At 42.0% G+C, this 25,000-nt stretch overlaps 2 protein-coding genes across 13 annotated transcripts in view; one reads left to right on the forward strand and one right to left on the reverse strand.

Moving 5' to 3' along the window:
* The window catches only part of LOC110513597 (circadian locomoter output cycles protein kaput), a 40,228-nt gene extending 35,159 nt beyond the window's left edge, over positions 1–5,069 (forward strand). For all 12 annotated transcript variants that reach the window (XM_090188131.1, XM_090188137.1, XM_090188133.1 and 9 more), the window contains one exon: positions 4,108–5,069. In XM_090188131.1, coding sequence (XP_090044257.1) covers positions 4,108–4,317 — 210 coding nt within the window. In that variant the 3' untranslated portion in view covers positions 4,318–5,069. The remainder of the gene's footprint in view (positions 1–4,107) is intronic.
* A 15,047-nt stretch (positions 5,070–20,116) lies between these two features.
* The window catches only part of LOC110516210 (mast/stem cell growth factor receptor kita), a 70,134-nt gene continuing 65,250 nt past the window's right edge, over positions 20,117–25,000 (reverse strand). The window contains exons 17-21 of the mRNA XM_090188129.1: positions 24,759–24,881; positions 24,314–24,425; positions 22,157–22,256; positions 20,992–21,097; positions 20,117–20,620 (exon numbers count right to left, since the gene is read on the reverse strand). Coding sequence (XP_090044255.1) covers positions 20,471–20,620; positions 20,992–21,097; positions 22,157–22,256; positions 24,314–24,425; positions 24,759–24,881 — 591 coding nt within the window. The 3' untranslated portion in view covers positions 20,117–20,470. The remainder of the gene's footprint in view (positions 20,621–20,991; positions 21,098–22,156; positions 22,257–24,313; positions 24,426–24,758; positions 24,882–25,000) is intronic.

Genomic DNA, 25,000 nt, shown 5'->3' on the forward strand with positions numbered 1-25,000 from the left:
CTAGTTTCAACAGGTAACCTCTAGTTTCAACAGGTAACCTCTAGTTTCAACAGGTAACCTCTAGTTTCAACAGGTAACCTCTAGTTTCAACAGGTAACCTCTAGTTTCAACAGCATCAGTTCTGACAGGTAACCTCTAGTTTCAACAGGTAACCTCTAGTTTCAACAGGTAACCTCTAGTTTCAACAGCATCAGTTCTGACAGGTAACCTCTAGTTTCAACAGGTAACCTCTAGTTTCAACAGGTAACCTCTAGTTTCAACAGCATCAGTTCTAACAGGTATTCTCTAGTTTCAACAGGTAACCTCTAGTTTCAACAGGTAACCTCTAGTTTCAACAGGTAACCTCTAGTTTCAACAGGTAACCTCTAGTTTCAACAGGTAACCTCTAGTTTCAACAGGTAACCTCTAGTTTCAACAGGTTACCTCTAGTTTCAACAGGTAACCTCTAGTTCTAACAGGTAACCTCTAGTTTCAACAGGTATTCTCTAGTTTCAACAGGTAACCTCTAGTTTCAACAGGTAACCTCTAGTTTCAACAGGTAACCTCTAGTTCTAACAAGTAACCTCTAGTTCTAACAGGTAACCTCTAGTTTCAACAGGTAACCTCTAGTTTCAACAGGTTACCTCTAGTTTCAACAGGTAACCTCTAGTTCTAACAGGTAACCTCTAGTTTCAACAGGTATTCTCTAGTTCTAACAGGTAACCTCTAGTTCTAACAGGTAACCTCTAGTTTCAACAGGTATTCTCTAGTTCTAACAGGTTACCTCTAGTTTCAACAGGTAACCTCTAGTTTCAACAGGTGACCTCTAGTTTCAACAGGTAACCTCTAGTTTCAACAGCATCAGTTCTAACAGGTAACCTCTAGTTTCAACAGCATCAGTTCGTACAGGTAACCTCTAGTTTCAACAGGTAACCTCTAGTTTCAACAGGTAAACTCTAGTTTCAACAGATAACTTCTAGTTTCAACAGATAACTTCTAGTTTCAACAGATAACTTCTAGTTTCAACAGGTAACTTCTAGTTTCAACAGGTTACCTCTAGTTTCAACAGGTAACCTCTAGTTTCAACAGGTAACCTCTAGTTTCAACAGGTAACCTCTAGTTTCAACAGATCACTTCTAGTTTCAACAGGTAACCTCTAGTTTCAACAGGTAACCTCTAGTTTCAACAGGTATTCTCTAGTTCTAACAGGTTACCTCTAGTTTCAACAGGTTACCTCTAGTTTCAACAGGTAACCTCTAGTTTCAACAGGTAACCTCTAGTTTCAACAGGTAACCTCTAGTTTCAACAGGTATTCTCTAGTTCTAACAGGTAACCTCTAGTTCTAACAGGTAACCTCTAGTTCTAACAGGTAACCTCTAGTTTCAACAGGTATTCTCTAGTTCTAACAGGTAACCTCTAGTTCTAACAGGTAACCTCTAGTTCTAACAGGTAACCTCTAGTTCTAACAGGTAACCTCTAGTTTCAACAGGTAACCTCTAGTTTCAACAGGTATTCTCTAGTTCTAACAGGTAACCTCTAGTTTCAACAGGTAACCTCTAGTTTCAACAGGTAACCTCTAGTTTCAACAGATAACCTCTAGTTTCAACAGGTGACCTCTAGTTTCAACAGGTAACCTCTAGTTTCAACAGGTAACCTCTAGTTTCAACAGGTAACCTCTAGTTTCAACAGGTAACCTCTAGTTCTAACAGGTAACCTCTAGTTTCAACAGGTAACCTCTAGTTTCAACAGGTATTCTCTAGTTCTAACAGGTTACCTCTAGTTTCAACAGGTAACCTCTAGTTTCAACAGGTAACCTCTAGTTTCAACAGGTAACCTCTAGTTTCAACAGGTAACCTCTAGTTTCAACAGGTAACCTCTAGTTTCAACAGGTAACATCTAGTTTCAACAGGTAACCTCTAGTTTCAACAGGTAACCTCTAGTTTCAACAGGTAACCTCTAGTTTCAACAGGTAACCTCTAGTTTCAACAGGTAATCTCTAGTTTCAACAGCATCAGTTCTGACAGGTAACCTCTAGTTTCAACAGGTAACCTCTAGTTTCAACAGGTAACCTCTAGTTTCAACAGGTAATCTCTAGTTTCAACAGCATCAGTTCTAACAGGTAACCTCTAGTTTCAACAGGTAACCTCTAGTTTCAACAGATAACTTCTAGTTTCAACAGGTAACCTCTAGTTTCAACAGGTAACCTCTAGTTTCAACAGGTAACCTCTAGTTTCAACAGGTAACCTCTAGTTTCAACAGGTAACGTCTAGTTTCAACAGGTAACCTCTAGTTTCAACAGGTAACCTCTAGTTTCAACAGGTAACCTCTAGTTTCAACAGGTAAACTCTAGTTTCAACAGGTAACCTCTAGTTTCAACAGATAACTTCTAGTTTCAACAGGTAACCTCTAGTTTCAACAGGTAACCTCTAGTTTCAACAGGTAACCTCTAGTTTCAACAGGTATTCTCTAGTTCTAACAGGTTACCTCTAGTTTCAACAGGTAACCTCTAGTTTCAACAGGTAACCTCTAGTTTCAACAGGTATTCTCTAGTTCTAACAGGTAACCTCTAGTTTCAACAGGTATTCTCTAGTTCTAACAGGTAACCTCTAGTTTCAACAGGTATTCTCTAGTTCTAACAGGTAACCTCTAGTTTCAACAGGTAACCTCTAGTTTCAACAGGTAACCTCTAGTTTCAACAGGTAACCTCTAGTTTCAACAGGTAACCTCTAGTTTCAACAGGTTACCTCTAGTTTCAACAGGTAACCTCTAGTTTCAACAGGTAACCTCTAGTTTCAACAGGTAACCTCTAGTTTCAACAGGTTACCTCTAGTTTCAACAGGTAAACTCTAGTTTCAACAGGTTACCTCTAGTTCTAACAGGTAACCTCTAGTTTCAACAGGTAACCTCTAGTTTCAACAGGTATTCTCTAGTTCTAACAGGTAACCTCTAGTTTCAACAGGTAACCTCTAGTTTCAACAGGTATTCTCTAGTTTCAACAGGTAACCTCTAGTTTCAACAGGTAACCTCTAGTTTCAACAGGTAAACTCTAGTTTCAACAGGTAACCTCTAGTTTCAACAGGTAACCTCTAGTTTCAACAGCATCAGTTCTGACAGGTAACCTCTAGTTTCAACAGGTAACCTCTAGTTTCAACAGCATCAGTTCTGACAGGTAACCTCTAGTTTCAACAGATAACTTCTAGTTTCAACAGGTAACCTCTAGTTTCAACAGGTAACCTCTAGTTTCAACAGGTAACCTCTAGTTTCAACAGCATCAGTTCTAACATGTAACCTCTAGTTTCAACAGGTAACATCTAGTTTCAACAGGTAACCTCTAGTTTCAACAGGTAACCTCTAGTTTCAACAGCATCAGTTCTAACAGGTAACTTCTAGTTTCAACAGGTAACCTCTAGTTTCAACAGGTAACCTCTAGTTTCAACAGCATCAGTTCTAACAGGTAACTTCTAGTTTCAACAGGTAACCTCTAGTTTCAACAGGTAACCTCTAGTTTCAACAGGTAACCTCTAGTTTCAACAGGTAACCTCTAGTTTCAACAGCATCAGTTCTAACAGGTAACCTCTAGTTTCAACAGGTAACCTCTAGTTTCAACAGGTAACCTCTAGTTCGTACAGGTAACCTCTAGTTTCAACAGGTAACCTCTAGTTTCAACAGGTAACCTCTAGTTTCAACAGGTAACCTCTAGTTTCAACAGGTAACCTCTAGTTTCAACAGCCATAGACAGGCAGTTCACAGAGGGATGGAGTGTGTATAGCGATGGATTAGGACTGAGTCCAAAATGGCACCCTCTTCCCTATGGGCCTGGTCAACAGTAGTCCTCTATGTGGAGAATCTGGTGTCATTTCAGACAACCAGACTGCACAGTAGCAGCAGCAGTTCCTACATGTAACCAGCAGAGGGCAGTGTGGGGGCAGAGTTCAATAGGGACCGAGGCAGAATGAATGCTATCTATCTTACCCTGATCCTAGATCTGTGGATAAGGGGAATGTCATTAGAATTTTAAGGATTTCACAGTGTTCTAATCATAATGTTTTAGAGTCACTTCTATAGTTCTAACCATAGAATTAGAATAAGAATACCATTCTAATCCATTGTCTTACTTCCCGTAACCAGGGCACCCGTCTTCTCCACGGCAACCAGCAGCTGATCCTCCAGGCAGCATTCCCCATGCAACAACAGCAACAGGCCTTCACCCAGGTAACACAACAACAACAACAGTCTCACAACCAGAGGCATCAGCTGCAGCTGAAACCACAGCCGCAGAAACAACCCAAAGGCCCGCCTTCGCACCGGACTGACAGCTCCAGCAGCCAAGCACAGTAGGCCAGGCATCCAATCAGACTCTATGACCTGAAGGCTGAACCAATCAGAGGTGTGGAGGGGTGTCCTGGATTGTGTTGTGTGTTTTTCTAATGGAACTACAGTGTTGGAGTCACCCAACCCCCCCCTCCTATCGCCCCTACCAATATAGCTGCTGTGTTGACCCCCCTCTATCTTCCGCCATAACAAACTGAATTATGGGTAACGGTGAGGGTGGCCAGCCCTTCGTCCTAGAAAGCTACTAACTGTGCAGGGTTTGGCTCCGGCTCTGCTCTAACACACCTATTCAGTTGCTCACCAGGACCTTGATGCTCACCTAGACTGAATCAGGTGTGTTGGTTAGCGCAGGGCCGGAACTAAAGCCTGCAGTCAGGAGATCTTCAGGAGGAGGTTTGGCCCCCACCTGGATTTCACCTTCCTTAAGGAACTCCTCATCACCGCGGTGACAATAGTACGGACCGGAACCATCGGAACCCTGTATCCCGTAGCAACCAGGAGGAGAGTTGTTTGTTCGTGCGTTGGAGGAGAGACAAACTCGGTGTCCGTGGAAACCCAGTAGAACTCTGCGTTGCCACGGCAACGAGAGACTCCAAAAGGAACGTTGTGGTGATGGACTGACTCTATGGGTCTGTACAGTACAGACGTGTGTAACATTAAACTAAATGTAAATATCCATTATAGCTGCAAAGAAAAAAACCGGAAATGACTATTTTATATGATTGCATGGGTAAATAACTGTACGTTTTTATGAGTAACTTTTGACAAAATGACTTTATTCAGTGTTTTCCTGGTCAGTTCCTGGTCAGATATGAGGTGACAGACGTTCAGCTAGGATGAAGAGCCGCCTCTCTCTTCCACCTAAAGGTCTTTCGGCTCTGTTCCAACACTTTAGAAAATGCATCCATCCTTCCATCTTTCCTCCCTTCCTGCCTTGAGGTCATCAAAGTCATTCAGTTAAAGGGTGTATTTCATTTGTGTTGGAACATGGCCCCCGGAGGGAGAGATGTTGTGTCACCGTTTGTTTGATGGACGGGCTTGGGTTCTAGTGGGATGCTGGGAAATGTAGTTTTTAAACTCAACATTTTATTTTTTAGACTCAACATTTTGAAACGTTTTATCAGAACAACAACCACGTCTGATCCAATCCAATCATGACGACCAAACAGACCTACGGGTAAACACGGTCTAAACCAGACCAGGGAGTCGGCGATATTACTCAGCCTGGTCCCAGATCACTTCAGTCTTGTGTTGGCTCAGTTGGTAGAGCAAGGCACTTGCAACCCCAAAGGTCGTGGGTTTGATTCCAGCTCGGGCCATCCGTACGTCAAATCTATGCACGTATGACTGACTCTAAGTTGCTTTGGGAAAAATACATCTAGTAAATGTTCTATATGAATGGTGCCGTCTTAACACACAGGTCTGGGATCATCTGTAACGGGTTTAGTTATTCCAAGTGCCAATAGTCACAACACACAGGGTCAGTTGATATATATATTTTAACAGACAAAGAGGTATATATATATATATTTCCAGAAGTATATGACCCTTCTATCAGAGTACTGCATGTATATAGAATGGATTATTTTTTAATGAAGACAGAAACAGAGTCTTATTATACATAGACAGTATATATTTAACCTCCCCCATGATATTATAGCACTTAATGAGGTCTAACACAGTAAATTACAGACAGTATATCTCCCCATGATATTATAGCACTTAATGAGGTCTAAGACAGTAAATTACAGACCTACAGACAGTATATCTCCCCCATGATATTATAGCACTTAATGAGGTCTAACACAGTAAATTACAGACAGTATATCTCCCTATGATATTATAGCACTTAATGAGGTCTAAGACAGTAAATTACAGACAGTATATATTTAACCTCCCCCATGATATTATAGCACTTAATGAGGTCTAACACAGTAAATTACAGACAGTATATCTCCCCATGATATTATAGCACTTAATGAGGTCTAACACAGTAAATTACAGACAGTATATCTCCCCATGATATTATAGCACTTAATGAGGTCTTAGACAGTAAATTACAGACCTACAGACAGTATATCTCCCCATGATATTATAGCACTTAATGAGGTCTAACACAGTAAATTACAGACAGTATATCTCCCCATGATATTATAGCACTTAATGAGGTCTTAGACAGTAAATTACAGACTTACAGACAGTATATCTCCCCATGATATTATAGCACTTAATGAGGTCTTAGACAGTAAATTACAGACCTACAGACAGTATATCTCCCCATGATATTATAGCACTTAATGAGGTCTAACACAGTAAATTACAGACAGTATATCTCCCCATGATATTATAGCACTTAATGAGGTCTTAGACAGTAAATTACAGACCTACAGACAGTATATCTCCCCATGATATTATAGCACTTAATGAGGTCTAACACAGTAAATTACAGACATACAGACAGTATATCTCCCCATGATATTATAGCACTTAATGAGGTCTAACACAGTAAATTACAGACATACAGACAGTATATCTCCCCATGATATTATAGCACTTAATGAGGTCTTAGACAGTAAATTACAGACAGTATATCTCCCCATGATATTATAGCACTTAATGAGGTCTTAGACAGTAAGTTACAGACATACAGACAGTATATCTCCCCATGATATTATAGCACTTAATGAGGTCTTAAGACAGTAAATTACAGACCTACAGACAGTATATCTACCTAGCTGTGTTGAATCTGGATGTGTGTGGAAATCTGTGTGTATGTTTGTGTGTGTGAGAGAGAGTATGTGAGTCTGTGTTCTTGTCCATGCGTTTACCTCTAGACATTGTGTGCGTGTGTGTTTACATTGTGTGTGTGTGTGTTTACATTGTGTGTGTTTCCCCCTGTGTCTTATACTAACTCCCGTATTCAAGGATACACAATTTGCTGAATGGTCTCTGCTCAGGAATAAAACTGTTGTGTCCAAAATGGTACTCTCCTATTGGCTCTGGTCTAAAGTAGTGCACTATATAGGGAATAGGGCCCTGGTCTAAAGTAGTGCACTATATAGGGAATAGGGCCCTGGTCTAAAGTAGTGCACTATATAGGGAATAGGGCTATGGTCTAAAGTAGTGCACCATATAGGGAATAGGGCTCTGGTCTAAAGTAGTGCACTATATAGGGAATAGGGCTCTGGTCTAAAGTAGTGCACTATATAGGGAATAGGGCTCTGGTCTAAAGTAGTGCACTATATAGGGAATAGGGCTCTGGTCTAAAGTAGTGCACTATATAGGGAATAGGGTGCCATAGGGCTCTGGTCTAAAGTAATGCACTATATAGGGAATAGGGTGCCATAGGCCTCTGGTCTAAAGTAGAGCACTATATAGGGAATAGGGCCCTGGTCTAAAGTAGTGCACTATATAGGGAATAGGGCTCTGGTCTAAAGTAGTGCACTATATAGGGAATAGGGTGCCATAGGGCTCTGGTCTAAAGTAGTGCTCTATATAGGGAATAGGGTGCCATAGGGCTCTGGTCTAAAGTAGTGCACTATATAGGGAATAGGGTGCCATTGGAGAATTAGCCAAGGACTCAGCAGACATGCATCTGCTCCAGTATACACAGGCCTCACATGGGGCCCAATCATAACCTGCCATCTGCACATGCTCAGTCTCTCCAGGCCAGACAGAACACGTCACATGTCTGTCAGGAGATGGGGAAATTACCCATAATAACAAACTGGGGCCCAATCATAACCTGACATCTGCACATGCTCAGTCTCTCCAGGCCAGACAGAACACGTCACATGTCTGTCAGGAGATGGGGGAATTACCCATAATAACAAACTGGGGCCCAATCATAACCTGCCATCTGCACATGCTCAGTCTCTCCAGGCCAGACAGTCACATGTCTGTCAGGAGATGGGGGAATTACCCATAATAACAAACTGGGGCCCAATCATAACCTGACATCTGCACATGCTCAGTCTCTCCAGGCCAGACAGAACACATCACATGTCTGTCAGGAGATGGGGGAATTACCCATAATAACAAACTGGGGCCCAATCATAACCTGCCATCTGCACATGCTCAGTCTCTCCAGGCCAGACAGAACACGTCACATGTCTGACAGGAGATGGGGGAATTACCCATAATAACAAACTGGGGCCCAATCATAACCTGCCATCTGCACATGCTCAGCCTCTCCAGGCCAGACAGAACACATCATGTCTGACAGGAGATGGGGGAATTACCCATAATAACAAACCATTCTTCTGGTGCGTTGCTTTTCTGCTTATTAGGGACGAATCAACAAATCTAATCATGAAAAACAAATCAAATTTTACGTCACGGAAATGTAACGAGTTAGCATTGGTCTGGTCAGTCAGTTGGGTTAGGGTATCTTGATATCTGATTCAGGTCTGGTCAGTTGATATCTGATCCAGGTCTGGTCAGTTGATATCTGATTCAGGTCTGGTCAGTAGTCAGTTGATATCTGATCCAGGTCTGGTCAGTTGATATCAGATCCAGGTCTGGTCAGTAGTCAGTTGATATCTGATCCAGGTCTGGTCAGTTGATATCAGATCCAGGTCTGGTCAGTAGTCAGTTGATATCTGATTCAGGTCTTGTCAGATGATATCTGATCCAGGTCTGGTTAGTAGTCAGTTGATATCTGATCCAGGTCTGGTCAGTAGTCAGTTGATATCTGATCCAGGTCTGGTCAGTAGATATTTGATCCAGGTCTGGTCAGATGATATTTGATCCAGGTCTGGTCAGATGATATTTGATCCAGGTCTGGTCAGTTGATATTTGATCCAGGTCTGGTCAGATGATATTTGATCCAGGTCTGGTCAGTTGATATTTGATCCAGGTCTGGTCAGATGATATTTGATCCAGGTCTGGTCAGTTGATATTTGATCCAGGTCTGGTCAGTTGATATTTGATCCAGGTCTGGTCAGTTGATATTTGATCCAGGTCTGGTCAGATGATATTTGATCCAGGTCTGGTCAGTTGATATTTGATCCAGGTCTGGTCAGATGATATTTGATCCAGGTCTGGTCAGTAGTCAGTAGTCAGTTGATATTTGATCCAGGCCTGGTCAGTTGATATTTGATCCAGGTCTGGTCAGTAGTCAGTTGATATTTGATCCAGGTCTGGTCAGTAGTCAGTTGATATTTGATCCAGGTCTGGTCAGTTGATATTTGATCCAGGTCTGGTCAGTAGTCAGTTGATATTTGATCCAGGTCTGGTCAGTTGATATTTAATCCAGGTCTGGTCAGTAGTCAGTTGATATTTGATCCAGGTCTGGTCAGTAGTCAGCTGATATTTGATCCAGGTCTGGTCAGTTGATATTTGATCCAGGTCTGGTCAGTAGTCAGTTGACATTTGATCCAGGTCTGGTCAGTAGTCAGTTGATATTTAATCAAGGTCTGGTCAGTGGTCAGTTGATATTTAATCCAGGTCTGGTCAGTGGTCGGTCGGTCAGTAATGTAACAGTGAAGACATATCTAACAGTAAAAGTCTTGGACAGGACAGGAGGAGTGTGTTGTTTGGAAAAAGGACTTCCCAGAACGTCTGTGATTGTTCTTGTCTCGAAGAACAGAGTGGAGAGGGAGAGAGTGTAGGCATGTGTTTGGTCATTTCTCCTCTTCGTTTTGTTCTACTGCCTGTATCACACGGGAACAGCCAATCAGTTCATGCGTTGCAGTAACGATGATGACTAGTGAATAGTCTAGAATCTTCCTCTGTGTTTGGGCTGGTGATGATGACGACGCCCAGGAGAGATGCAGCCCAACCTGAATACGTGTTAGTGTGAGACTGAGCGTTGTGCCACGACAACAACCTCCACTGTGTTCCTGTGGATTACACATCAAGGTATTAATGCTTAGACTTGACGCATGGTTTCATGGGGAATCCATTACCTACGAAGCTATGACAAAGTGTGTGTCTCACACTCACACACTCACACACACACACACACACACACACACACACACACTTTGACATCACTACCCTTCTGACACACATCCCTCAGCAAATTCAGGTCCTTCAGTTTTAGTGTTTTGTGAGTTTTATTGCTGAAAAACTGTTATTGTTGTGTTATTTCCACATCACTGATATACACCCAGCCCAAAGAATGTAACGGTGGAAGAGACTTAATGTATGTATCTTGTTTGACTGTGTCCCAAATGACACCCTATTTCCTATATAGTGCACTACGTTTTGTCCAGAGCTGGTCTAAAGTAGCGCGCTATGTGTATGAAACAGGGTGGCACGTAGCCATTCTGCTGTAGAAGAGAAACAGGCTTGTGTAATGAAGTGGTTCAATCATGTTCCATTCAATGGTATGAGAATCGAGTTCCGAAATTCTACGTTCTGATTCTATGATTCCGTTGTTCCGATGTTACTGTAACAAGCAGCTCTGTTTGGACTATTCTGAATGTTGGACCTGAACCGTGTTTCTTTACCATTGACAGACTGAAACCCAACGGTTATTTCACCAATACACACCGTGGTGGTTTCTAGAACGGTTATTTCACCAATACACACCGTGGTGGTTTCTAGAACTAACTGTTATTTCACCAATACACACCATGGTGGTTTCTAGAACTAACTGTTATTTCACCAATACACACCGTGGTGGTTTCTAGAACTAACTGTTATTTCACCAATACACACCGTGGTGGTTTCTAGAACTAACTGTTATTTCACCAATACACACCGTGGTGGTTTCTAGAACGGTTATTTCACCAATACACACCGTGGTGGTTTCTAGAACTAACTGTTATTTCACCAATACACACTGTGGTGGTTTCTAGAACTAACTGTTATTTCACCAATACACACCGTGGTGGTTTCTAGAACAAACTGTTATTTCACCAATACACACCGTGGTGGTTTCTAGAACTAACTGTTATTTCACCAATACACACCGTGGTGGTTTCTAGAACTAACTGTTATTTCACCAATACACACCGTGGTGGTTTCTAGAACTAACTGTTATTTCACCAATACACACCGTGGTGGTTTCTAGAACTGTTATTTCACCAATACACACCGTGGTGGTTTCTAGAACTGTTATTTCACCAATACACACCGTGGTGGTTTCTAGAACTAACTGTTATTTCACCAATACACACCATGGTGGTTTCTAGAACTGTTATTTCACCAATACACACCATGGTGGTTTCTAGAACTGTTATTTCACCAATACACACCGTGGTGGTTTCTAGAACTGTTATTTCACCAATACACACCGTGGTGGTTTCTAGAACTAACTGTTATTTCACCAATACACACCATGGTGGTTTCTAGAACTAACTGTTATTTCACCAATACACACCGTGGTGGTTTCTAGAACTGTTATTTCACCAATACACACTGTGGTGGTTTCTAGAACTGTTATTTCACCAATACACACCGTGGTGGTTTCTAGAACTAACTGTTATTTCACCAATACACACCGTGGTGGTTTCTAGAACTAACTGTTATTTCACCAATACACACCGTGGTGGTTTCTAGAACTAACTGTTATTTCACCAATACACACCATGGTGGTTTCTAGAACTAACTGTTATTTCACCAATACACACCGTGGTGGTTTCTAGAACTAACTGTTATTTCACCAATACACACCGTGGTGGTTTCTAGAACTAACTGTTATTTCACCAATACACACCATGGTGGTTTCTAGAACTAACTGTTATTTCACCAATACACACCATGGTGGTTTCTAGAACTAACTGTTATTTCACCAATACACACCGTGGTGGTTTCTAGAACTGTTATTTCACCAATACACACCGTGGTGGTTTCTAGAACTAACTGTTATTTCACCAATACACACCATGGTGGTTTCTAGAACTAACTGTTATTTCACCAATACACACCATGGTGGTTTCTAGAACTAACTGTTATTTCACCAATACACACCGTGGTGGTTTCTAGAACTGTTATTTCACCAATACACACCGTGGTGGTTTCTAGAACTAACTGTTATTTCACCAATACACACTGTGGTGGTTTCTAGAACTAACTGTTATTTCACCAATACACACCATGGTGGTTTCTAGAACTAACTGTTATTTCACCAATACACACCGTGGTGGTTTCTAGAACTAACTGTTATTTCACCAATACACACTGTGGTGGTTTCTAGAACTAACTGTTATTTCACCAATACACACCGTGGTGGTTTCTAGAACTAACTGTTATTTCACCAATACACACCGTGGTGGTTTCTAGAACTAACTGTTATTTCACCAATACACACCGTGGTGGTTTCTAGAACTAACTGTTATTTCACCAATACACACCGTGGTGGTTTCTAGAACTGTTATTTCACCAATACACACTGTGGTGGTTTCTAGAACTAACTGTTATTTCACCAATACACACCGTGGTGGTTTCTAGAACTAACTGTTATTTCACCAATACACACCGTGGTGGTTTCTAGAACTAACTGTTATTTCACCAATACACACCGTGGTGGTTTCTAGAACTAACTGTTATTTCACCAATACACACCGTGGTGGTTTATAGAACTGTTATTTCACCAATACACACCATGGTGGTTTCTAGAACTAACTGTTATTTCACCAATACACACCGTGGTGGTTTCTAGAACTAACTGTTATTTCACCAATACACACCGTGGTGGTTTCTAGAACTAACTGTTATTTCACCAATACACACCATGGTGGTTTCTAGAACTAACTGTTATTTCACCAATACACACCGTGGTGGTTTCTAGAACTGTTATTTCACCAATACACACCGTGGTGGTTTCTAGAACTAACTGTTATTTCACCAATACACACCGTGGTGGTTTCTAGAACTAACTGTTATTTCACCAATACACACCGTGGTGGTTTCTAGAACAAACTGTTATTTCACCAATACACACCATGGTGGTTTCTAGAACTGTTATTTCACCAATACACACCATGGTGGTTTCTAGAACTAACTGTTATTTCACCAATACACACCGTGGTGGTTTCTAGAACTGTTATTTCACCAATACACACCATGGTGGTTTCTAGAACTAACTGTTATTTCACCAATACACACCGTGGTGGTTTCTAGAACTAACTGTTATTTCACCAATACACACCGTGGTGGTTTCTAGAACTAACTGTTATTTCACCAATACACACCATGGTGGTTTCTAGAACTGTTATTTCACCAATACACACCGTGGTGGTTTCTAGAACTAACTGTTATTTCACCAATACACACCGTGGTGGTTTCTAGAACTAACTGTTATTTCACCAATACACACCATGGTGGTTTCTAGAACTGTTATTTCACCAATACACACCGTGGTGGTTTCTAGAACTAACTGTTATTTCACCAATACACACCGTGGTGGTTACTAGAACTAACTGTTATTTCACCAATACACACCGTGGTGGTTTCTAGAACTAACTGTTATTTCACCAATACACACCGTGGTGGTTTCTAGAACTAACTGTTATTTCACCAATACACACCGTGGTGGTTTCTAGAACTGTTATTTCACCAATACACACCGTGGTGGTTTCTAGAAATCCTGATAGTTTACTGGTTAAAAACCAGCTCAGAAACCTTACTTACCAGGTAACCCCAACTAGTTTTAATGTACACTTTTTCCGGGTAACTCCAACTAGTTTAATGTACACTTACCAGGTAATCCCAACTAGTTTTAATGTACACTTACCAGGTAATCCCAACTAGTTTTAATGTACACTTACCAGGTAATCCCAACTAGTTTAATGTACACTTAACGGGTAATCCCAACTAGTTTTAATGTACACTTACCGGGTAATCCCAACTAGTTTACTGTACACTTACCGGGTAACTCCAACTAGTTTTAATGTACACTTACCAGGTAATCCCAACTAGTTTTAATGTACATTTACCAGGTAATCCCAACTAGTTTTAATGTACATTTACCAGGTAATCCCAACTAGTTTAATGTACACTTACCAGGTAATCCCAACTAGTTTAATGTACACTTACCAGGTAATCCCAACTAGTTTACTGTACACTTACCAGGTAACTCCAACTAGTTTTAATGTACACTTACCAGGTAACCCTAACTAGTTTAATGTACACTTACCAGGTAATCCCAACTAGTTTAATGTACACTTACCAGGTAATCCCAACTAGTTTTAATGTACATTTACCAGGTAATCCCAACTAGTTTAATGTACATTTACCAGGTAATCCCAACTAGTTTTAATGTACATTTACCAGGTAATCCCAACTAGTTTTAATGTACACTTACCAGGTAATCCCAACTAGTTTTAATGTACACTTACCAGGTAACTCCAACTAGTTTTAATGTACATTTACCAGGTAATCCCAACTAGTTTTAATGTACATTTACCAGGTAATCCCAACTAGTTTTAATGGGGCTCTGCTGATGTGCATTTCCTCTTCCTGTCACCAGGTGTGTTCTCCCTCTCTCCCAAAGCAACATGGAAACATAGTGTTTCCTGTATTCTAAACCTTTCTCCTCCCTCTCTCCCAAAGCAACATGGGAAACATAGTGTTTCCTGTATTCTAAACCTTTCTCCTCCCTCTCTCCCAAAGCAACATGGGAAACACAGTGTTTCCTGTATTCTAAACCTTTCTCCTCCCTCTCTCCCAAAGCAACATGGGAAACAGTGTTTCCTGTATTCTAAACCCTTCTCCTCCCTCTCTCCCAAAGCAACATGGGAAACATAGTGTTTCCTGTATTCTAAACCCTTCTCCTCCCTCTCTCCCAAAGCAACATGGGAAACAGTGTTTCCTGTATTCTAAACCCTTCTCCTCCCGCTCTCCCAAAGCAACATGGGAAACAGTGTTTCCTGTATTCTAAACCCTTCTCCTCCCGTTCTCCCTCGGTCAATATGAAAATAAAACCCGATTTACAAATGTATTGTTGGTTGTGTGTTTTTGTCGCTTACTTTACAGGAGCAGTGACGGCCTCCACTGGAACACACACACACACACACACACCATACCACCACACACACACCATACCACACACACACACCATACCACACACACACACCATACCATCACACACACACACCATACCACAACACACACACACCATACCACCACACACACACACCATATCACCACACACACGACACACACACCATACCACCACACACACACCATACCACCACACACACACCATACCACAACACACACACACACCATACCACCACACACACACCATACCACAACACACACACACACCATACCACAACACACACACACACACACACCTGACACACACACACACACACACCATATCACCACACACACACACACACCATACCACCACACACACACACACACACCATATCACCACACACACGACACACACACCATACCACCACACACACACACACACCATACCACCACACACACACCTGACACACACACCATACCACACACACACCATACCACACACACACACCATACCACCCCACACACCATACCACCACACACACCATACCACCACACACACCATACCACACACACACACCATACCACACACACACACCATACCACCCCACACACCATACCACCACACACACCATACCACCACACACACCATACCACACACACACACCATACCACCACACACACCATACCACACACACACCATACCACACACACACACCATACCACCCCACACACCATACCACCACACACACACCTGACACACACACCATAGTTCCAGTACTGTCTTTATTACAAGCCAACCAGCTGTATGAAAACATCCTCAGCCTCCAAACCGTTCACGGTCCCGTTACAGAAGGAGCCCGTTTTTACCAGTCAGAGCCTCTCCTGGTTCTGTGTTTACCAGTCAGAGCCTCTCCTGGTTCTATGTTTACCAGTCAGAGCCTCTCCTGGTTCTATGTTTACCAGTCAGAGCCTACTCCTGGCTCTATGTTCCCCAGACAGAGCCTCTCCTGGTTCTATGTTTCCCCAGACAGAGCCTACTCCTGGTTCTGTGTTTCCCAGACAGAGCCTACTCCTGGTTCTATGTTTCCCCAGACAGAGCCTACTCCTGGCTCTATGTTCCCCAGACAGAGCCTACTCCTGGTTCTATGTTTCCCCAGACAGAGCCTACTCCTGGTTCTATGTTTCCCCAGACAGAGCCTACTCCTGGCTCTATGTTCCCCAGACAGAGCCTACTCCTGGTTCTATGTTTCCCCAGACAGAGCCTACTCCTGGTTCTATGTTTCCCCAGACAGAGCCTACTCCTGGTTCTATGTTTCCCCAGACAGAGCCTACTCCTGGTTCTATGTTTCCCCAGACAGAGCCTACTCCTGGTTCTATGTTTCCCCAGACAGAGCCTACTCCTGGTTCTATGTTTCCCCAGACAGAGCCTACTCCTGGTTCTATGTTCCCCAGACAGAGCCTACTCCTGGTTCTATGTTCCCCAGACAGAGTCTACTCCTGGTTCTATGTTCCCCAGACAGAGTCTACTCCTGGTTCTATGTTCCCCAGACAGAGCCTACTCCTGGTTCTATGGATTCACTACAAAAAATCTGACCTCCTCATGAGGGACCGCAGTGGCTCGCTGGTCTGCGTACCCACGTTCATAAAATAAAACCTTATAGAGTTAATCTCTTGCAATTCTACACAGTTTGCCACAGGATGGAGAGAAATATTTCAATTTTTCTTTTTATATAATATCTGAGTGAGAGTGACAAACAAAAGTAATGAGGGGCCCCGGTCGGTAATGAGACCATAATTACTACAAGTTTAGATAGCTGGCTAGACTCATTTACCAATCGTATTTTTAATTTTTTTTGCAGACAAGGGCTACAATGTATTATTCCAGTTCAGGCACGATTTAGATTTTGGCCACTAGATGGCAGCAGTGTATGGGGGACTGATCCAATGAATCATTGCATTTCAGTTCAAAATGTTGTATCAAGTCTGCCCAAATGTGCCTAATTGGTTTATTGATACATTTCATAACTCTGCCCTCTCCTCAAACAATAGAATGGTATTCTTTCACTGTAATAACTACTGTAAATTGGACCGTTTTGGGGGGGACTGATCCAATGAATCATTGCATTTCAGTTCAAAATGTTGTATCAAGTCTGCTCAAATGTGCCTAATTGGTTTATTGATACATTTCATAACTCTGCCCTCTCCTCAAACAATAGCATGGTATTATTTCACTGTAATAGCTACTGTAAATTGGACCGTGCAGTTAGATTACCAGGCATTTAAGCTTTCTGCCCATATCAGATATGTCTATGTCCTGGGAGATGTTCTGATGATGATAGTGTATACTGTATATGGTCAGAACAGCTGTGTTAGTAGATCTACATGCTGTATGGATGTGTCAGTCAGCCTATAGCGTATTGGTTCTTTAAACTAACAGCTGTGTTAGTAGATCTACATGCTGTATAGATGTGTCAGTCAGCCTATAGCGTATTGGTTCTTTAAACTAACAGCTGTGTTAGTAGATCTACATGCTGTATGGATGTGTCAGTCAGCCTATAGCGTATTGGTTCTTTAAACTAACAGCTGTGTTAGTAGATCTACATGCTGTATGGATGTGTCAGTCAGCCTATAGCGTATTGGTTCTTTAAACTAACAGCTGTGTTAGTAGATCTACATGCTGTATAGATGTGTCAGTCAGCCTATAGCGTATTGGTTCTTTTAAACTAACAGCTGTGTTAGTAGATCTACATGCTGTATAGATGTGTCAGTCAGCCTATAGCGTATTGGTTCTTTAAACTAACAGCTGTGTTAGTAGATCTACATGCTGTATAGATGTGTCAGTCAGCCTATAGCGTATTGGTTCTTTTAAACTAACTGCTGTGTTAGTAGATCTACATGCTGTATAGATGTGTCAGTCAGCCTATAGCGTATTGGTTCTTTAAACTAACAGCTGTGTTAGTCAGCCTATAGCGTATTGGTTCTTTAAACTAACAGCTGTGTTAGTAGATCTACATGCTGTATAGATGTGTCAGTCAGCCTATAGCGTATTGGTTCTTTTAAACTAACTGCTGTGTTAGTAGATCTACATGCTGTATAGATGTGTCAGTCAGCCTATAGCGTATTGGTTCTTTTAAACTAACAGCTGTGTTAGTAGATCTACATGCTGTATAGATGTGTCAGTCAGCCTATAGCGTATTGGTTCTTTTAAACTAACAGCTGTGTTAGTAGATCTACATGCTGTATAGATGTGTCAGTCAGCCTATAGCGTATTGGTTCTTTTAAACTAACAGCTGTGTTAGTAGATCTACATGCTGTATAGATGTGTCAGTCAGCCTATAGCGTATTGGTTCTTTTAAACTAACAGCTGTGTTAGTAGATCTACATGCTGTATAGATGTGTCAGTCAGCCTATAGCGTATTGGTTCTTTTAAACTAACTGCTGTGTTAGTAGATCTACATGCTGTATAGATGTGTCAGTCAGCCTATAGCGTATTGGTTCTTTTAAACTAACTGCTGTGTTAGTAGATCTACATGCTGTATAGATGTGTCAGTCAGCCTATAGCGTATTGGTTCTTTTAAACTAACAGCTGTGTTAGTAGATCTACATGCTGTATAGATGTGTCAGTCAGCCTATAGCGTATTGGTTCTTTTAAACTAACAGCTGTGTTAGTAGATCTACATGCTGTATAGATGTGTCAGTCAGCCTATAGCGTATTGGTTCTTTTAAACTAACTGCTGTGTTAGTAGATCTACATGCTGTATAGATGTGTCAGTCAGCCTATAGCGTATTGGTTCTTTTAAACTAACAGCTGTGTTAGTAGATCTACATGCTGTATAGATGTGTCAGTCAGCCTATAGCGTATTGGTTCTTTTAAACTAACAGCTGTGTTAGTAGATCTACATGCTGTATAGATGTGTCAGTCAGCCTATAGCGTATTGGTTCTTTTAAACTAACAGCTGTGTTAGTAGATCTACATGCTGTATAGATGTGTCAGTCAGCCTATAGCGTATTGGTTCTTTAAACTAACAGCTGTGTTAGTAGATCTACATGCTGTATAGATGTGTCAGTCAGCCTATAGCGTATTGGTTCTTTTAAACTAACAGCTGTGTTAGTAGATCTACATGCTGTATAGATGTGTCAGTCAGCCTATAGCGTATTGGTTCTTTTAAACTAACTGCTGTGTCAGTTCATACTGTATTGATACTGTATTGTATATTGCCTCTAATATTGCATTAAATCACCATTTTATTTTCAGCGATCTCTTTGAACTTCTAGGCCGCTTCATGCTGATAAAGGGGGAAACTTGCTGAATGATCAGAGAAATGATAGTCAAAGCTTTTTCTTTTAGGCTTATTTACAGAAAAAATAAATCCTGGATGCTTTGATAGCAATAGACAGGGGGGGTGGGGGGTGGCCACCAATTGGATCGCGGTCTGCTCAAGTGTGCAGCAGCGCCCATCATTGTTGGCTCAATAACCACCATGTTTAATTGAACATTGTTATCAGGAAATATATTCCATGAAGTGTGGAAATCAGCCAATCAGGAAATCAGCTCTTGTGCCGCCTAGTGACCTTAATGATTACCGCACCACTTCAAGACTTCCTGGTCTAGCTAAAGTTCTAGAATCCTGAAACCCAATCAGGGTTTAGGCCTGGACATCCAATCAGGGTTTAGGCCTGGGCATCCAATCAGGGTTTAGGCCTGGACATCCAATCAGGGTTTAGGCCTGGGGCATCCAATCAGTGTTTAGGCCTGGACAGCCAATCGGGGTTTAGGCCTGGACATCCAATCAGGGTTTAGGCCTGGGGCATCCAATCAGGGTTTAGGCCTGGACATCCAATCAGGGTTTAGGCCTGGACATCCAATCAGGGTTTAGTATTGTGTATTTTATTGTGTTTATGAATGTGTAGGTTAATGTGTTGTGTCCCATATGGAGGCGCACAATTTGGCCCAGCGTCGTCCAGGGGACAGGCCGTCATTGTAAATAAGAATTTGTTCTTAACCGACTTGCCTAGTTACATAAAGGTTACATAAAGGTTACATAAAGGTTAGATAAAGGTTACATACTACATGAAATGCATCACAGACCAATCAATACAAAGACAGAGTGTGTCCATTATTCAGACAGTGTCCTAGTCCACAAAATTGGCGGTGCTGAGTTTGTGTGTGTGTGTGTGTGTGTGTGTTTGTGTGTGTGTGTGTGTGTGTGTGTCAGTCCATTATTCAGACAGTGTCGTAGTCCAGAAACACATCGGCAGTATTCAGCAGTAGTGGTTGTGTCGGGGCCGTAGTGCTGCTCACTGAGCTCAGTCTGTGAGACGCTGCCCTCTGCTGGTCTGGAGGAACAGCTCCATAGCTCAGGTTCAGGTACACCTGCACACACACACACCAACAAACACACACACACACACCAACAAACAAGCAACACACACACACACACCAACAAACAACAGACAAACAACACACACACACACACAAACATCAACACAGAACTTAGGCAATATTCCAAAAGATACAATTGAGGATATGAATATTCATATTAATATGTAAATGTAGATCGATAAATCAATATAAAACTACACTATTTATGAACCTACATTCTTGGTGTTTTCTGGCAGTACTAGTTAAAATAATTATACCAAGTTATTGATTCCATTTCAATTCGATACAACTTCAATTCACATATATTGATAATGTATAGATTTTATTTTCAACAAACGTTGCTGAACAGTTCCAGAACGTACATTCTTTGTGTGTTCTGACAGTAGTAGTTCAGTCCTCTCGACTACTTTCCTAAAGGAAGGTCTCTTCAGAGGGTCCTCACTCCAACAGGACAACATCATGTCATAACTGGAGAGAGACAGAGAGAGAGAGACAGAGAGAGAGAGAGAGACAGGCAGAGAGACAAAGAGACAGACAGACAGAGAGAGAGAGACAGACAGAGAGACAAAGAGAGAGACAGAGAGAGAAAGAGAGAGAGACAGAGAGAGAGAAAGAGAGAGAGAAAGAGTGACAGCCAGACAGAGAGAGAGAGAAACAGGGGTCACAAAACAAGCACAATTTACATGTGAGTCATTTAGCAGACTCTCTTATCCAGAGAGACTTACAGTAGGGAGTCATTTAGCAGACTCTCTTATCCAGAGAGACTGACAGTAGGGAGTCATTAAGCAGACTCTCTTATCAAGAGAGACTGACAGTAGGGAGTCATTTAGCAGACTCTCTTATCCAGAGAGACTGACAGTAGGGAGTCATTTAGCAGACTCTCTTATCCAGAGAGACTGACAGTAGGGAGTCATTTAGCAGACTCTCTTATCCAGAGAGACTGACAGTAGGGAGTCATTTAGCAGACTCTCTTATCCAGAGAGACTGACAGTAGGGAGTCATTTAGCAGACTCTCTTATCCAGAGAGACTGACAGTAGGGAGTCATTTAGCAGACTCTCTTATCAAGAGAGACTGACAGTAGGGAGTCATTTAGCAGACTCTCTTATCCAGAGAGACTTACAGTAGAGAGTCATTTAGCAGACTCTTATCCAGAGACAGACAGTAGGGAGTCATTTAGCAGACTCTCTTATCCAGAGAGACTTACAGTAGGGAGTGATTTAGCAGACTCTTATCCAGAGAGACTGACAGTAGGGAGTCATTTAGCAGACTCTCTTATCCAGAGAGACTGACAGTAGGGAGTCATTTAGCAGACTCTCTTATCCAGAGAGACTGACAGTAGGGAGTCATTTAGCAGACTCTTATCCAGAGAGACTTACAGTAGGGAGTCATTTACTGTCAGTCTCTCTGGATAAGAGTCTGCTAAATGACTCCCTACTGTGTCTTCATCTTAAGATCGCTAGGTGGGACAACCACTCAGTCATAGTAAGTATATTTTTCAAAATCACACACACACACACACTCCTTACATTTCTCTGGGAGCCACATCAGGTCTGTTCATTCTGTGTCCTTCCTGGATCATCCTGTAGAACGCTGAACCCACCTGCATACCAGGGTATGGACTGCTGCCTACACACACACACACACACAGAGACAGACAGACACACACAGACACACACACAAACACACACAGACACAAACACAGACACACAGTTAGTATATTCCCCAAACATGTGTGCCTGCATGCCTTTGTATGTGTGAGTATATAGACTGTATCCAAGGTTACTATAGTTACCATGTGACCAGTCATCACTCTGAAGGGTTACTATAGTTACCATGTGACCAGTCATCACTCTGAAGGGTTACTATTGTTACCATGTGACCAGTCATCACTCTGAAGGGTTAAAGTTGATTTTGAGGGTCTTCTAAAGACCCCCAACATTGATTATGCTGTTATTAATAATTTGCTTATGTGCCATTATACTTATGCTCACTGTATAGCTGAATATTGAGGCCTCTGTCTGTGTCAAGCTCTCTACCAAAACCCACAGCCCCGCGTCTGTGAGAAGAGGTGAGAAAAAGGGACTGTGGATGACAGCGAGACACAGAGAGAGACAAGCTCTCTACCAAAACCCACAGCCCCGCGTCTGTGAGAAGAGGTGAGAAAAAGGGACTGTGGATGACAGCGAGACACAGCGTCTGTTTTTCTCTGAAACCAGGGCAGATTTACCTACTGCTGAGACAGGTTCTCAGAAACCTTGTGTTTAGAATAACTGGGTCTTTAAACTGCACATGCAGGGTTTGACACCATGAGGTTTGATCTATAGAAGATCCTGTCTTTCTTTAGTTCACAACTCAGGAGAGACATCAGTTGTATGTTGATCTTTGACTTCTGTCAACAGCTGTCTTCTAATTCAAATATCTTAATTTTATATATTCACATTTTGAGAATTCCTTATTTGTTAAGTAAATAACGTAGACCAGAAAACGTAAAACCAACAACTCTCCAAGGTGACTATAGATACCATGTGACCAGACATCAGTCTCCTAGGTGACTATAGATACCATGTGACCAGACATCAGTCTCCTAGGTGACTATAGATACCATGTGACCAGACATCAGTCTCCTAGGTGACTATAGATACCATGTGACCAGACATCAGTCTCCTAGGTGACTATAGTTACCATGACATCAGTCTCCAAGGTTACTATAGTTACCATGTGACCAGACATCAGTCTCCTAGGTGACTATAGATACCATGTGACCAGACATCAGTCTCCTAGGTGACTATAGTTCCCATGACATCAGTCTCCTAGGTGACTATAGATACCATGTGACCAGGCATCAGTCTCCAAGGTGACTATAGATACCATGTGACCAGACATCAGTCTCCAAGGTGACTATAGATACCATGTGACCAGACATCAGTCTCCAAGGTTACTATAGTTACCATGTGACCAGACATCAGTCTCCTAGATGACTATATTTACCATGTGACCAGACATCAGTCTCCTAGGTGACTATAGATACCATGTGACCAGACATCAGTCTCCTAGATGACTATAGTTACCATGTGACCAGACATCAGTCTCCTAGGTGACTATAGTTACCATGTGACCAGACATCAGTCTCCTAGATGACTATAGTTACCATGTGACCAGACATCAGTCTCCAAGGTGACTATAGATACCATGTGACCAGACATCAGTCTCCAAGGTGACTATAGATACCATGTGACCAGACATCAGTCTCCAAGGTGACTATAGATACCATGTGACCAGACATCAGTCTCCAAGGTTACTATAGTTACCATGTGACCAGACATCAGTCTCCTAGATGACTATAGTTACCATGTGACCAGACATCAGTCTCCTAGGTGACTATAGATACCATGTGACCAGACATCAGTCTCCTAGGTGACTATAGTTACCATGTGACCAGACATCAGTCTCCAAGGTTACTATAGTTACCATGTGACCAGACATCAGTCTCCTAGATGACTATAGTTACCATGTGACCAGACATCAGTCTCCTAGGTGACTATAGATACCATGTGACCAGACATCAGTCTCCTAGATGACTATAGTTACCATGTGACCAGACATCAGTCTCCAAGGTGACTATAGTTACCATGTGACCAGACATCAGTCTCCAAGGTGATCTATAGTTATGTACTGTACATTACCTAAGGAGAATATTTCCCAGAGCAGGATACCGTATGACCAGACATCACTCTCCAAGGTGTAAACACCGTCAAAGATACTCTCTGGAGACATCCACTTCACTGGGAGACGGGCCTGGAACACACAGGAAACGCATCATCGGGGGGAGACAACACCCACAGGAAACGCATCATCGGGGTGAAACAGGAAGTGGCTATTCATTTTAAAAGATAGTTCAGTGATTGTACTTATTTGGATGTTTCCTTGCCTTGACAGTCATTGTCCAGAGACGACTATTATCAAGATAAGGAAACACATCTAAACATGTAAAATGGCCGAACTATCCCTCTGAGATTACGTCGTGTTACAATGATTGGGTTTTTACTTGTTGCTCTTTGATGGTAAAACCTGAGAAACCTTCTTGTATTTCACACTCTTTCTATAACAAAAATACACACACACACTTACATTGCCTCTGAGGACGTAGTTAGAGTCGGTGGTGATGTCTCGGGCCAGTCCGAAGTCACAGATCTTGGCTACTCTACCCTGAGTCAGCAGTATGTTCCTGGCTGCTAGGTCTCTGTGGATACACTACACACACACACACACACACACACACACACACACACACGAAAGTGGCACAGGCACGCACACAGACACACACACACACACAGACACATTTAAAGTAAAGAATCAACCATATACAGAAA

The sequence above is a fragment of the Oncorhynchus mykiss genome, chromosome 10 (genome assembly GCF_057628025.1).
Source record: "Oncorhynchus mykiss isolate SJ-2025 chromosome 10, ASM5762802v1, whole genome shotgun sequence".
NCBI classification, from domain to species: domain Eukaryota; kingdom Metazoa; phylum Chordata; class Actinopteri; order Salmoniformes; family Salmonidae; genus Oncorhynchus; species Oncorhynchus mykiss.